Source organism: Myripristis murdjan, chromosome 9 (genome assembly GCF_902150065.1).
Source record: "Myripristis murdjan chromosome 9, fMyrMur1.1, whole genome shotgun sequence".
Lineage (NCBI taxonomy): Eukaryota > Metazoa > Chordata > Actinopteri > Holocentriformes > Holocentridae > Myripristis > Myripristis murdjan.
Window position 1 is genome coordinate 14,573,177 of NC_043988.1, and position 14,446 is coordinate 14,587,622.

A 14,446-nucleotide genomic window follows, 5' to 3' on the forward strand; every position below is an offset into this window, starting at 1 on the left:
CTTGGGTTATGATGGATCCTCTAGGCCCGGCGGCAATGTGCGAAGCCTCTGATTAGGGCTGCTGTCAGAGTCATTTAGCTGAGTGTCTGGCTGTCGGTGGCGCGCTCTGTTTGACAGGCGAGCCTTTTAAACAAACAGCAGTCCCTGTGGCAGAGCGGGCAGGGCACCCAGCGCAGCACAAACACCCAACACTGTGAAAGAAACCACTCAGCCTACTGACAGCTGCAGAGGAAACCACTGTCCAACGTCTCCCTACTGTCCTGCCCGCCTCAATCTGGCATTCTCTCTCTCTCTCTTTTAAGCACTTTCTCTGTCTTTCCACTTTCTTAGTGCCGATGTCTATTACCTTGTCTCATGCTCTTTCTCTATATATACTTGTTCATCTTTCTTTTTGTTTTGGTCTGTTTCTTCCTTTGCTTGCACCTTCTTTCTTTCTTTCTTCCTATCCTGCTTTCATTTCTTCTCTAACAGCGTTTGTTTTTCTCACCTCTCTTCCTCTCTCTGTCTGTGGTTGCAGCAGAAGTCGAAAGCTCCCTGTGACACCAAACTTGTGCTGTTGTTGTTTTTTTGATTGAGATTTAGCCACACTAAGTTGATTGCCAGACAATCTCTGAGCAAGGATTATGCTCTTAATTTGTCAGACATCACTACTCATTATCAGCTGGAAATCAGGATACATGCTCTCTGTCTTCCGTCTACATCATCCCATGATTAGGACAGCTTACATTGGTGTTCACGTTAAAATACATCTGAGCCAGCCTTTTTATCTCACTCTGAGACAATCTCCCGTGGCATCAATCCTGTAAATATATGAGTCTTAATATGTGTGTCCTATTCTGTATTCAGAGGAAGAGCCAAGTCAGCAGCTCCAGTATTAATGCATGAGAAATGAGCAGAGCCCATAAGAATTAAAGGGTAAGACTCCCCTTATTAAGATGTAAATTCCGGGGGAAAAACTTGCCGAAATGAGGATACAGTGAAGTTATTGTCAACTTTAGCCTACTTATGCATTTCTAAGAGGCATTGTTTTGTTGTAGTTATTGAAATTAGATACACACAACAAACTAGCTTGTGTATTTTTCGGTGCATTTTCAGCGCTAGACCGACCAATCTCAACAAATGCATAACCCATACTTTACGGAACAATTTACACTCTTGGCAACATAATCTAGCGACAGTATACATGGCAACTATCATGGTAATTCAATCTCTCTCTCTCTTTCTCTGTGTGTGCTCTTTCTTCTGCCGCTCTCTCTCCCTTTCTCTACCTCTCCCTCTCTCTCTCTCTACCTCTCTCTCTCCTTACAAATTTGCACTTAACACCTTCCTGGGGAAAGGCTTCTCATTCATCAACGGTGTTTGTCCCGGTGACAAGCAGGGCGCCTCCTGCATATCAATATCAGCTAAGACAATGCTGAGCCTGTAACCTTCAGCTAAATGTCATTCTGCTTAATCCTATTTGAAAATTAAACATTGAAAAACCTTTAGCGTGCCTTCCTGTCTTCCTTCCTCCCTCTGTTGCTCCCTTCTTCATTGGTCGCCGCTCCTGCAGTCTTGCCTCTCTCCCTTGCCCCCTTCCTCTCTCCGTTTTGCACTCGATGTGACATTTATAAATATTGTTTTGTGTGCGTGTGTGTCTGTGTCCTTTTTGTATCACGGCCACCTACAACACAGAACCACCTCAATTTAGATTTTATTTCATTTAAACGGTGATATAGGGGCTATTTCTCTACCCTCTTTTTTGATGCCACAATACTCATCTATACTCTTCCCAAAAGATTATAGAGTTGTCACGAAAGGGTGACTTAACCAGCCCTCCCTTTTTGCTCCCTCACTCTTGGTTGTTGTCTCTTTTGGGAGACAGTCCACTAGCTCTGTGATGGATGGAGAGAGAGAAAGAGAGAGAGAGAGAGAGAGAGAGAGAGAGAGAGACATATATCCAGGCTGACACAGAGAAACAGAGGAAGTGGTCTGCGCCGAGAAGAAGCCATGACAAAAAGTTGGATGCGGAAAGAAGCAAGTGCAGTGACATGAGAAGAAACCCCGGCGTCAAACCTGCGTATTTACATAAACAGATCCTCCCCGTATAGACAGTAATTACCACGCTGACAGTGGCAGGGAAGCAGAGAAAGAGGATGTCTGATTTGGCCAGATACACACAATGACAGAGGCTGAAACTCCATCAAAGTGCTCTGCATGGAGAGACCTGCTTCTTTGTATGCGTGACAGAGCGTTATATAGTCAGTCTTTCACCCTCTGCTCCTTTCTCTCTCTCTCTCTCTCTCTCACACACACGCACACACACACACACACACACACACACACAGCACAACTGTACACAACTATATGGTACCTGTTTGAAGATACGGTGAGTATATGGTGAGGAATTGGGGGAGGGTGGGGTAGGATAAAAGGAGACACAGAGATTGCAATGAAAATGCAATCATTTGCAGTCAGACAGATATAGTTCTCCTTTGGAGGGGGAGTGATGCGACAGTTCAAAGACTGCCTTTGGCCGACTCTCCATATGGATTTGATTGACCACAGTCGCTCCACAAAGGACTTGGGTATCTATTGAAATACTATGAGTGAATTACAACGTGACTACCCTTGATGGCTTCATATTGCAGTTTCCCCTCCACCGTATAGCTTAGAGCGTGTGAGAGCGACAGACACACAAAAGGAGTTAAAGAGATATAAGAGGAGGCTTCTGCCTCTGTGCTGAAAATGTGGCAGCCAAACGGGCTAGTTAATAATTGAGTTCGACAGTTGTCGGACGATGACTTCTTAAATGCAAGCATCAGGAGAGAGTAAGGGAGACAAAGACACAGACCTACAGAGGGACAGGCATGTGCGCTTCTCTTCTCTCAGACTTATTTCTGTCTTAGAATACGGAAGTTTGCTAAAACACCGGCCTTACTCATCCTGATACAAAGTCGCAGAAGGTGACTCACCCACATCACTCACTTCTGTGGTCGTATTTTGAATGTTGACGGTTTCACTGTCAGTCATCTCACTGTTTGCTGCATGTTTCACAAACTGAGGCTCAAAAACAGTTTTGGAGGTAAAGCTTGAAGAAGAATGAAAAGCACTTTAAATGGTTGACAAAAGAGAAGTCACAGGTTTATGTTTTTTTTTTGTTGCCAAATTTACATCAACCTTGTACTTTTACTTTATCTCCTAATGTACAGTCTACTTTCTGGCAGAGAATACCACATGCTCTTCTTCAAAATCTCTTGCTATCCAGTTATACCTGCTGTAGATTGTGCCAAATAGCTTCTAGCAAGCTACCTGGCTCGCTTCATTTACATTGTCAGCGCCATGTGATTTGGATTGTGTTTTATTGATGCCTGTGCAAAACTCAATAATCCTTACATTATACATTATATACATTCCAACAAAAAAAAACATAGGACTTGTTTTCTGTTTTATTCATGTTTACTTGGAAGTTTGTTTTTGAGCCTCGGTTTGCAAAACAAGTTGTAGTGAACGGATGACTTGAAAATGAAATTGTCAACATTCAAAAAGCAACTGCAGAAGTGGCTGAAGTGGGTGAGTGAGTTTCTATGACTTTATATCACTTAAAAGTAACATGTATAGGCCAATGTCTTAACAAACTTCCATATACTTTTAATGTTTCCTAGAGCATTCTTGCAAGCCATCTCCATGTGTGCGAGTGTGGATACTTGCACGTCTGTGTGCGAGTGTGTGCTCTCATGCGTGTAAAATCATAAGTTTGATACCGTATCTGAGTTGACAGAGTGCTGTGGAAGTGACACACATACACACATCATGAAATACCAAAGAAGATCCCTTATGAGGACTTCAGAGTGTGCGTCTGGCTTCTGGAGCGACATTGTAGGCCTGAGAGAGCTGCAGACTGCTGTGTGTGAGAATGTGTTGTGGGCATTGGGGTATTCTGCACTTGATCTCTGTGCTGAACCCTACAAAATATTATGGCAGTGTTTGGAGGCGAAGGGGTCTCTTACTGTGTGCAACAGAGATGGGTGGAGATAGTGCCCACATAAATTGCATATTTGTGATGTACTGATATGTCGCTACAGCTCTAGTTTGTAGGAGGCAGACAAAGTCAGACGGCTTCTTCGGTTATCCTGCTCGATTTGTGTTCTCATTTCATTTAACATAGAGTGACGTAAAGCTTAGAAACGGTGCCGCCCTCTGCACCCTCTCCACCTACACCTGTCTCTCTGTGTTTTACCAGGTGGGAAATGCAAGACGGTGCAGAGCTGGAGGATGAAGAGAAAGCTCTGGTGGAGGAGCTGCAGAAAGCCTACTTCCCCATCTACTGCTGCCATGGACCACAGGACCCCTCTGAAGCTGCTGAGACGCCGGCGGAGCAGACTCAGGGGGAAACACAGCCATCTGATAAAAGTGCTGCCCAATAACACATAATTCACTGCAGTTTTTTAATCCCGTTGTAAATGTTTGCTATTAATATGTGCAGCTCCCCAGGTAATGGAGAATATATGTGTCTGTATGTGTGTGTGTGTGTGTGTGTGTGTGTGTGTGTGAGAGAGAGAGAGAGAGAAAGAGTGAGTGAGAGGACAAGACATTGTGGAACAAAAAAAAAAAAAAGGAAAAAAAAACTGAGGGAGACAGTGCCTCCCAATCTTTATGCATATGCCTCAGACAAACTCACTGTGCTTTTCTAAGCTGCATCAGTGGCATTTCATCTTTTTGGAGCACATCTCCAGAAACCAGTTCTGGGAAATGGAGAGCCAGGATTTGTTTGCCTGGGACAAGATGGGACTGTGTGATCATTGTAGGTAGTTGAAGTTTTTTTTCTTTTTTTTTTTTGAGGCTGTGACTATAAAGACATTGGAGTCAGCATACTTCCTCCTGGTTCCTGAAAGCAAACATCAAATATTACGGTTTGGAAGCAAGAACATGTGTGTTTTGATTACAGTGTGTCCCCAAAATGTGTCCCACTATGTAATATCAATCAGAATTTTTGTGCAAACTGAGAAAACACTTATTTTATGTGTAACACGATTACTCAGTATATTTTTACAAGTTTGTCCTTATTTTGTTATTTATGAGATGGAGATGAATGTTTCAGAATTAAGTATGAAAATAAAATTACATTCTTACTTCTCAATTGAATATTCTCCTTCTTCTATTATATGATCAGAATCTGTGATCTTTGTGCCATCAATAGTTTATAATGATTTATGATGTCGGCGTGAAATTTTTGAATATATGTATCCCTGTGCCATCTAGCAATGTTCAAATGAAGCTTTAACAACCCAAATGATGCTCTTTTCATCAACCAGAATATAATTTCAGCTCACACAGGCTACTGCACACCCTTCACAATTCCTTTGAGAAACAAAGAAAACATTTCCAGCTCTAGAGAGGGATGTTCCTTTCCTTAACTAGATTTTTAATGCAAATGTAGCAAGATTATGATCACCAAACCACTTAGAGAATACAAAAGACAACAAAATGTTCAGCAACTGAATTCTCCCTTTGATTCTGAATAAAGGCTAAAGAGCAACAAAGCACCAGTGGTCTTTGTAAACATATTTAACATAACAACAAAACAGTTTTATTTTGGCATTGCATGTAAAAAACAGAGTACGTGGCTAGCCTATATGCTCTTATATGATAACTGTTAAGAAACAAGCTTACACTTTTTTTCTAGTATAAAATGCTTTGATCTCTTTCTTTCACTCTGTGTGTGTGTCTCTCTCTTGCTCTCTTTCTTGCTCTCCCTCTCTTTCTCCCCCTCCGTCCCCCAGTAACTACCTTGTAAGGGTTATCCATTTGTATTTCCATTGTAGACAGGTGATAGGCTCAAAAGACAACTGTCGGAAAAGCTGACAGCATAATTCACAACAAATCATTACAAAGAATGATTCATCACAAAGAATAAATTGAGTATTCTATTATGCAGTATTCATTTGGGGATTATCAAGCCTACATAAACATTTTAGAATCCCAGAGCTCATCATGCCATATTTATATGGGGTAAACAGTCACGGCATTTTGACTCAGAAATTTACATATCAATTGATACCCTGATATATATTGTGAATTAGTAACAACAAACCTTCACAGCAAAAAATCCATGCAAGTTTCATTAATGTGTAGCCTAGTGGGTATAGTGTATGAGTAGTATAGTGTATATGAGTATGAAACTGTCTCTCATCTGGAGAACCCTGGTTCAGCACCCCCGTGCCTAAGTCTCTGTCCTACTGAAGTGCCATTGAGCAATACGGCAGATCCCAACCGAACCAGCTCAGGGTGTTGTGTTCGGTGGCTGACCCTGCAGCATAATCTGCCGTGGAGGGGGGACAAATGAAAAATTACTCCTGTAAGAGATTATCTTCTGTTAGATCCCGAGGACCTCTCTGTTGAAACCGCCCACCAGATCACATTAGAAATTCCACCAGTCTCAACTTATCCAGGAAGAGAACTAGCCTAGACTTTTATTTTTGGATTAATTAAGCGATGCAACATCATAACCACTCGGATTATTTGCGGTATCTACGGTGCATGTAATATGGTCACCTTTCTTGGACACTTCACACCTTAGTTCTTATGGTTTTCTTTAGATTTTTCATGGGTTTTCCAGTCTTGTTTGTTAGTTTCTATGTTGTATGTCTCATATTTGGAGGTCCACCTGACAAGCCCTAATGTTTTGTTTTGTTTTGTTTTGTTTTTTCTCTCCTGCACATTTTTTTTTTTTAAATTATGTAAACTTTTTGTATTAAGCTATTAATTTTTTGCTGTGCGAAATAACAATAAACTGAAGTAAACTAAACTAAATTATTAAGGGGAAACTCCACCCTAAAACACTTGGACATTGTTAACAAGGAGATATGGATGATGTACCTTGCCTTTCCACACTCATTATATTGTATGTTTATGTTGTTTGGTATTCTTATTTCCACAGAAAGCTGGACAAATGTAGATGGCATGGCAATACATCAAGATAGCAGATTTTTTTTCTTGCTACCTAAAACAACAACGGCTAACACTGAGCTTCCTGATGGCACAGCAGATGTGTAGCACATATCCACAAAGTACTGTGGATATCACTCCCAATCTTTCCTGTTCATCTCTACTTTGAGCTGTTGAGTACATGCAGAAAATTGCCAAAATAATCCTTAAGAAAAAGTTTATTTTGGTGTCAGCCCTCAGAATCAAAGAGGAAGGATGTCTTCCTAGATCACCCGCTTTGAATGTTATCACAGCAGGTGCCTAGACTCACCATTTAGCATGAAAATAGAGAGAGAAATTCTTTATAAAAGAGGAAGAAATGCTAATTTCTTCACAGATGGTAAAGTAAATAGACCAGAATGAAATGCAGCTGGACTTGCTGTGTATAAGAGACACAACTTTTTTGTAACCAGAAAGAAGTATGGCGCTACATTACCCTTTCCAGCTGCATGAATAACCCACAACTGCATGCAACAAGTTCACACCTGTTCTATAGTTTGTTCTAGTTACAGTTCCCACTTACCAGTGAAAATGTGGCTTCATGATTTGTAGATTACCAACACAGGCGATGTTAAACACTGGCTATGATCATTCAGTGCATACAAGAAATTATATTAACAAAGTCTTTTAGAATCTTGCCACTTACATTTTGTGTGACAGAGAACTCTAGTTACACTCATAGCTCTTGTTCCATTTCATTCTTCCTGACCATCAGAGGCAGTCTTGGATTTACTCTGAGTGGCTCCTACCAGCACACAGTAAAGCAGATAAAAGATTAAAGATGAAAAAGAACAGGTTTCCTGATAAAAACAGGTATATGCAAGGGGTTTTGTGCATTATATCACTATATCATACCTGGACACATACCTGGAGATGTCTGGTGATTGGAATTTTTTATTTCAGCACAATGGGAATTCGATCCTGTCCAGAATGCCCCTTGTACTGCCCAGGTAGGATTAGCGTTGCATGACATCCCTGGTAATTTAGTTACACTACACAACTACATGTGTCTTAGGAGTTTGAGTGCTTGTATATTTATCAGAGGACTTCTGGTTTTATACTCAGCTCCTCCACAGAGTGTCACAGTGTCCTTGAGCAAGACACTGAACCCCAAACAGCTCCTGATGGGCAGCTTGGTGCTTTGCATGGTAGCCTCTGCCATCAGTGTGTGACTGTGAGGCAATATAGAAATGCATTTATTAAACAGTCCAGACTATATGTATAATTTTATTTCTCCTGAGGAATGTAGTTAGCACATCTAACTGGTGTGACTGTGAGGGTAATGCAACAGCCACATCACTGCTGTTGGCAAAATAATTTAAAACTTTAGTAAGATATTAAAATTTGTAACAAGTTTGTCAGATTTCTGTTCAGATCGTTTGACACACAGAGTACAGAATGATTGACAAGTAGAACCCACAAATCCCATTCATTTTTTGGCTCAGGCGAAATCAATTAATGTGCATATAATCCCCAAAAACCCCCAAAACGATGACAGCACTTGAGGGGAGTGTTGAGCAGACTGCGAGGGCGGTCAGTGCAGTTGCACTAGAGCCCAGAGCTCCAAAAGGCCCATTAGCCTTCCAAGGAATCAGTGGTGGTCCCCATATCCTGCAAATAGGCCTCTGACTGATGAGAGCAGGCATGTATAACCAGTCACACACTCTAACCACGCAGGGTATCTACATGTACTGTACTTCACTCTTCATATGCATGATACCTTTGATTACAAACAGTGAGTTACATGTTTGCTGTCACAGTCATGTGTTGTCAACCTGCTGGGCTTTTTTTTTTTTTTAGATTTAAAGATGAGGCTGTGGTGGATTGCTGACCGCTGTCCATGGTGCTGACCAGGTTACTGTCTATAATAGACTCCTGATCAAAATTTTAAGACCAGTTGAAAATTGCAAGAATTTACATTTTGCACTGTTGGATCTTAAGAAGGTACTAAGTAGAGCTTCAAAATGCAAAAAGAAGAAATGGGAGTGAGACAAAATAAATAAATAAATAAATAAATAAATAAATAAATAAATGTAAGCAATTTATTGCAAACAACCATTAAACTGAAATAGGCTGTTCATCAGCTGATCAAAAATTTAAGACCACAGCCTTTAAAAGCCCAAATCTTGGCAAAAATGTGGATTCAGTGTCATTTTCTGTCAGGTATCCACACTGTCATGACCTCCTGATGGCAAAGGCAAAAAAGCCTCACCTCAGCCATCACCTCAAAAATTCGTTTCAGCATACTTGATGCTAGTGTTTCCAGGAGGCTAGTGGGAATGTTGCTCCAAGTGGTGAAGATGGCTTCACGGAGGGCAACTACTGTCTGGAACTGGTGTCCATTTCTGTAAACTTCCCTTGCCATCCAATCCCAAATGTTCTCAATTGGATTTAGATCAGGGGAACACGCAGGATGGTTCAAAAGGGTGAGAATAAAAGAGAATAAAACTTTCTTCCATCTTTCAATGTCCCATGTTTGGTGCTCTCGTGCAAACTCCAAACGGGTAATTTTGTGCCGTTGAAGGAGATGAGGCCTTTGAAGACGTTTTTTGTTCTTAAAAACCTTCTCTCACAGATGCCGTCTGATGGTTATGGGACTGCAGTTGGCACCAGTGACAAGTTTAATTTGGGCTGAGGATCGTCCCGTGTCTTGACGGACAGCCAATTGGATCCTCAAGCTCAGGGCCGGTGAATTTTTTTTTTTTTTTTTTTTTTTTTTTGGGGGGGGGGTCTACCACTTGACTTTTTTGTTCCATAACCCTCAAGATCTTTTAAGAAGTTTAAAATGACTGACTTACTGCGTCCAACCTCAGCAGCAGTGGCACGCTGAGAGAGGTCTTGCTTATGCAGCTCAACAATCCGACCGCGTTCAAGGAGAGAAAGCTTTTTTTCCTTTGCCATCAGGAGGCATTTAATGGTTGTTTGCAATAAATTGCTTACTCAATTATTTTTTATTTTGTCTCACTCCCATTTCTTCTCCTTCTTCTTCTTCTTTTTTTTTGCATTTTGAAGCTCTACTTAGAACTTCTTAAGATCTAACAGTGAAAAATGGAAATTCTTGCAATTTTTCAACTGGTCTTAAAATTTTGATCAGGAGTGTATGATCAGTGGAGCAGTAAACCTCTCGATAAAGAGATGTGTGATAAATATACGTGCAATTTTTTACCTGATGGAAGACGTGATAGTGCACCATAAAAAAACATTTGCACTGGGGCTCATCATTATCATGTCACTCCACTGGGACTATTAGTAGTAGTGTTACTAATGACTTGAATAATATAGTAATATTCAATGGAAGTACAATGCAAGCGGTGCTAATTATAAATGTAAAATAGTGGGTTTTTAAGTGTTTAAAAGTTATGAGCCCCCCCATGCCTCAAAGTGGTTTGGTCCGCATCCTGCTAGCGGCAGAGCGGCAACTCAGTAACTTGCAGTCAGTCCGTCAGCCGGAGAAGCAGCAACCTGATGAGAACTAGCAAGAAAACCTCCTCAAGTGAAAGCCAGTGAGTCATTTATCACACCACTTGTTCACCAAGCACAAGGTTGTAATATGAAAAGCGATATTTTTCCCTACTTGGTCCAAAACCTGCCTCTTTCAGCTCACTGTTTAAGCTAATAGCTAACGAGACAGTGAGGGAGAGAGAGGACAGACCACAGGAGGAGCAAATACTGAGTTTTTTATTCTTTCAAAAAGTCTGTCAGGATATTAATGTCCGAAATAGTTCATATTTTACTGATATTTTAAGGCTGTGTTATATATATCTATATATCTATATATCTATATCTATATATATATATGTATATGTGTATACATATGTATATGTGTATATATATATTTTTTTTTTTAAATTGCATTATTAAGTTATTAAGTTGCATTATTTTGTGGCATAGTTACATTTCATTTTCTTATTTGATCTCAAAGGGACAGTGTACAGCTCAAACATACACTGTATACTATCACTATTTGATGCCATATCTTGCTTTTTTTTTGACACTACATTAAATATGTTTTTTGAAGAATTGTTTGATGTAGTTGGATTATTCAAGGTATTTACTCTAGTTTTAGAGCTTATTTTGAGTTTCTAGGTCTTGTAAAGCAGGGGTGTCAAACTCGTGCCATGGAGGGCCAAGAGGCTGCAGGTTTTCATTCCAACCAACAACTCCACCAGGTGATTTCACTGATTAGTCCCGCCTCTCTGTTTCGAGGTAGGGTGATCAGTGAAATCACCTGGTGGAGTTGTTGGTTGGAATGAAAACCTGCAGCCTCTTGGCCCTCCATGGCACGAGTTTGACACCCCTGTTGTGAAGCTACTTTGATGGACTGTAGTGGAAATAGAACAGTGAGCAAAGAAATTTGGTTAGAGGATTATTGCTTTTAATACCATTATTTAAAACATATAAACATGCTAAGGGCTCAACACTGTACTGCAAATTTCAAAGGAGCGTAAGAGAGAAAGAGGGAGGTACAGTTGTGCCAGACAGCAATTTTTTCATGTTCCCCCCAACAATTACTCTCAGAAATTTTGCTGTTTATTGTCCCCCCCAATAATGAAATGGGATTTTCGCCCCTGAGTTGGACAACATTAAAACATTAAAATACTTGCTGCTGGTGAGGGATTTTTCAGCTCTGTGCGCAGCTGTCGTATCGCTGCCACTGTCTCTTTAAATCTCCCTTCCAGTCCGTTGCCCCGGTAACCCGGAAGCTTCATGCTCTCCACTGGCACTGCTCAGAGTCCTTCCTGTTGTAGAAATTTCAAGGAAGCAGCCGCAAGTGGACAGTCGCATGTACTGATGGTGCGTGAGTCAAACAACAAAAAAACATGCATGCATCTACGATCAAAAGTTTTTTATTCTCCGCGCCTCTCTGTGTCGTTTGGATTGAACGAGTTGTCTCATGAAAGCACACATATCCTAGCTTGCTCGCAAGTAGCTGGCTTCACACACTCCAGAGTTGTTGCACGAATATGAGCCGTGTCTTATAAAACAGGCGATGACTGTTTTCTAGAGGAAATAGCGGGACTTCTCTGTGACTGTTTGGTGGAAACGACCTCTCAGTCCATTTATGCAATGCTGTAAAGCGTGCGAAAATGAAGTTTTGACTGCCTGTAGCGTGCCTTGTAAACCAGTGAGGTAATTGCTATTTTGCATGAGCAATTCAAGTCAGTCGGTGCAAGCTTGCAAAGTTGAGCGCATATACTCCCGTGCAGGTTGGACTGATTGAAGTAGTTGCTGCTGTTGTGCTGCGATGTTTTATAACAAACAAACAAACAGTTATGGTTGTCACTCTTCATGCACTGTGTGTCTTTGCACTTCATAGCACCTCCCCATTTTATTAAGTTGTCTAATCACGGTTTACCTCATTAATTAGAAGATGGAAAACTCTTCTGCAGAAAATTTGTAGGCTATGACATAGCTCCATTATTTTGGCCCACTGCCAGCTTACAGCTCATGTTTGCAATAGGGCATGAGGCATACTTTTTAAGTTCAAACTGATATCTTCAAGTTAAAAGGGAATACAGTCTCTGTGTAATACAGGCATCGTGGCGTATTTATCACAGGTTATAATTATTTGTTCTAGTACTTCTTGATTCCTGCAGTTAATACTGTATTTTTTTCATTCTTTTTTTCCACATGCAACAGAATGCACGTCTGTGATCTTGGAGTGGAAGACCCATGCTATCTCCCCCCTGTGCTGTCATATTAGGCCTATACATACTGTGGATCACCATGGCTCAGGTGGCTGGCCAAGAGGACAGAGAGAAAACTACTGCACTCAAAGGTGAATGAATGAGAAGGATACACACACACACACACACACACACACACACACACAATCTACTGCAGTCCATTGCAACAGCTCTGCCATAAATTCTATCTTTTAAGAAAGTTTATAATGTTCAGTTTTTATTGACATGACATTTTGTTGACTGTGGATAATGTATAAATTTAATTCTATGTTTATTATTGAGGTTGTAGTTTGCAGAGGTCTTGTACTGGACTTCATTATATTGAGAGGTGTTTCTATTTTTTTTGTCCTCCCCATTTATATACATGAGGGGGACAGAATAGTAGAAACACCACTCATTAAAATGCAGTCCAGTACAACAGCAGCACTAACTAACTAAATGAACTCAATGCCAAACATACTATTGAATCAACATCTCTATTACTGTGACAAAAAGAAAACCTGAGCATTATAGGCATCAGAACAGGAAACTTTATGGCAGAACAGCTGTATTGGATTGTATTAGATTGCAATGCTAACTCGATAATTTAACTTAACCACTGTGTTTTTTCCAAAATCACATATAATATGTGTACCTCTCCTGTCGTGTTGACATACACTTGGATGCAGACATTTGTGCACCTATGCATCAAGCCTATGTTAAATAGTCAGATACTTAAACTTATGGTTAATTGTAATTGCCCTGACATTTGTTCATGGTATAGGTTTTTGTTCCTCCCCACCAATTCACCTCACCACCCCTTACCTCTATCCTTCCTTTGCTTTTATTTTGTGATAGTGCAGATTGCCGTATATGGTTGAAAGGGGGATATGCTATTTACTGTCATGACACTGCAAAACTGAGGCTATCTGTGCAAAATCCTATGTTGGCATTCACAGTAATTTAGAAATCTCTCTATATAGCTCTGTGAATCCTGAATGGCACTCATTTACACAAATGAAAGTGAAAGTATTTGTTCGTCCAAACAGCTACAACATCCTAATCAACCTTGAAGCAATGTGCCACAGCTTTATTTTCATTTTGAAGTCTGAAGAAAAATCAAGCAGACTCACATTTTCACCAGACCAGCTTGTCATTGATATAGCTTGTTTTGTTTTATTTGCAGAAAAATGTCACTTTTGTGTCAAAATATTTCCTCCTTTGCCTGTGTGTCACTTGAGGATAATGATGAGGTGTGCATTTCTGTGCACTGGGAGAACTTTGGATCGTTGTAAAAGATCAGGACAGTTATTAATAGCTGGTGTTGCGTCATTAGCTGATGTTGCTTCATGCCTGAGGGAATGGAGAGATGTTGTGAAAGTAAAGATTACTTTAATTATAGGTTCATGATGTGGCAGAGATAGAGAAGTTGAAAATTGGACTCACATAGGCTTTGAAGAAAAGCTGTTGTCACTGTAATTTCTACACACCTTTGACCTGCTCTTGCTACCCTCTCCATCCTGTCTCAGATTTGCTGTCAAGAATAGACCTAGATGAACTGATGAAGAAAGATGAACCCCCGCTCAATTTCCCCAAAACACTGGAGGAGTTCGAGTATGCCTTCAACGAATGTAAGTGCTCACCGGACATCAGTCTGAGTCTTTAAAGACATAAACCACAAGATCCACAACTGGTTCCATGGCTTGCCCGTTGCTGCTTTTTCACAATTAGCAAGTAAAAGCTGCTGCTTCCACCAGTGAAGCCAACCACTCATGAGCTGTAGGAGATCAGATCAGCGCTACCCACATTACAGG

The 14,446-nt window shown here is 40.6% G+C and overlaps 2 protein-coding genes across 3 annotated transcripts in view; both read left to right on the forward strand.

Moving 5' to 3' along the window:
* Positions 1 to 5,114, forward strand: part of kiaa0825 (KIAA0825 ortholog) — a 123,793-nt gene extending 118,679 nt beyond the window's left edge. Inside the window, 1 exon segment of the mRNA XM_030061157.1 lies at positions 4,223 to 5,114. Coding sequence (XP_029917017.1) covers positions 4,223 to 4,406 — 184 coding nt within the window. The 3' untranslated portion in view covers positions 4,407 to 5,114.
* Positions 5,115 to 10,362: 5,248 nt separating this feature from the next.
* The window catches only part of arb2a (ARB2 cotranscriptional regulator A), a 176,937-nt gene continuing 172,853 nt past the window's right edge, over positions 10,363 to 14,446 (forward strand). The window contains exons 1-3 of one of the 2 annotated variants that reach the window (XM_030061156.1): positions 10,363 to 10,469; positions 12,607 to 12,745; positions 14,162 to 14,263. In XM_030061156.1, coding sequence (XP_029917016.1) covers positions 12,640 to 12,745; positions 14,162 to 14,263 — 208 coding nt within the window. In that variant the 5' untranslated portion in view covers positions 10,363 to 10,469; positions 12,607 to 12,639. Of the gene's footprint in view, positions 10,470 to 11,668; positions 11,761 to 12,606; positions 12,746 to 14,161; positions 14,264 to 14,446 lie in introns of those variants that run through there. The other variant, XM_030061155.1, reaches the window with a different exon arrangement.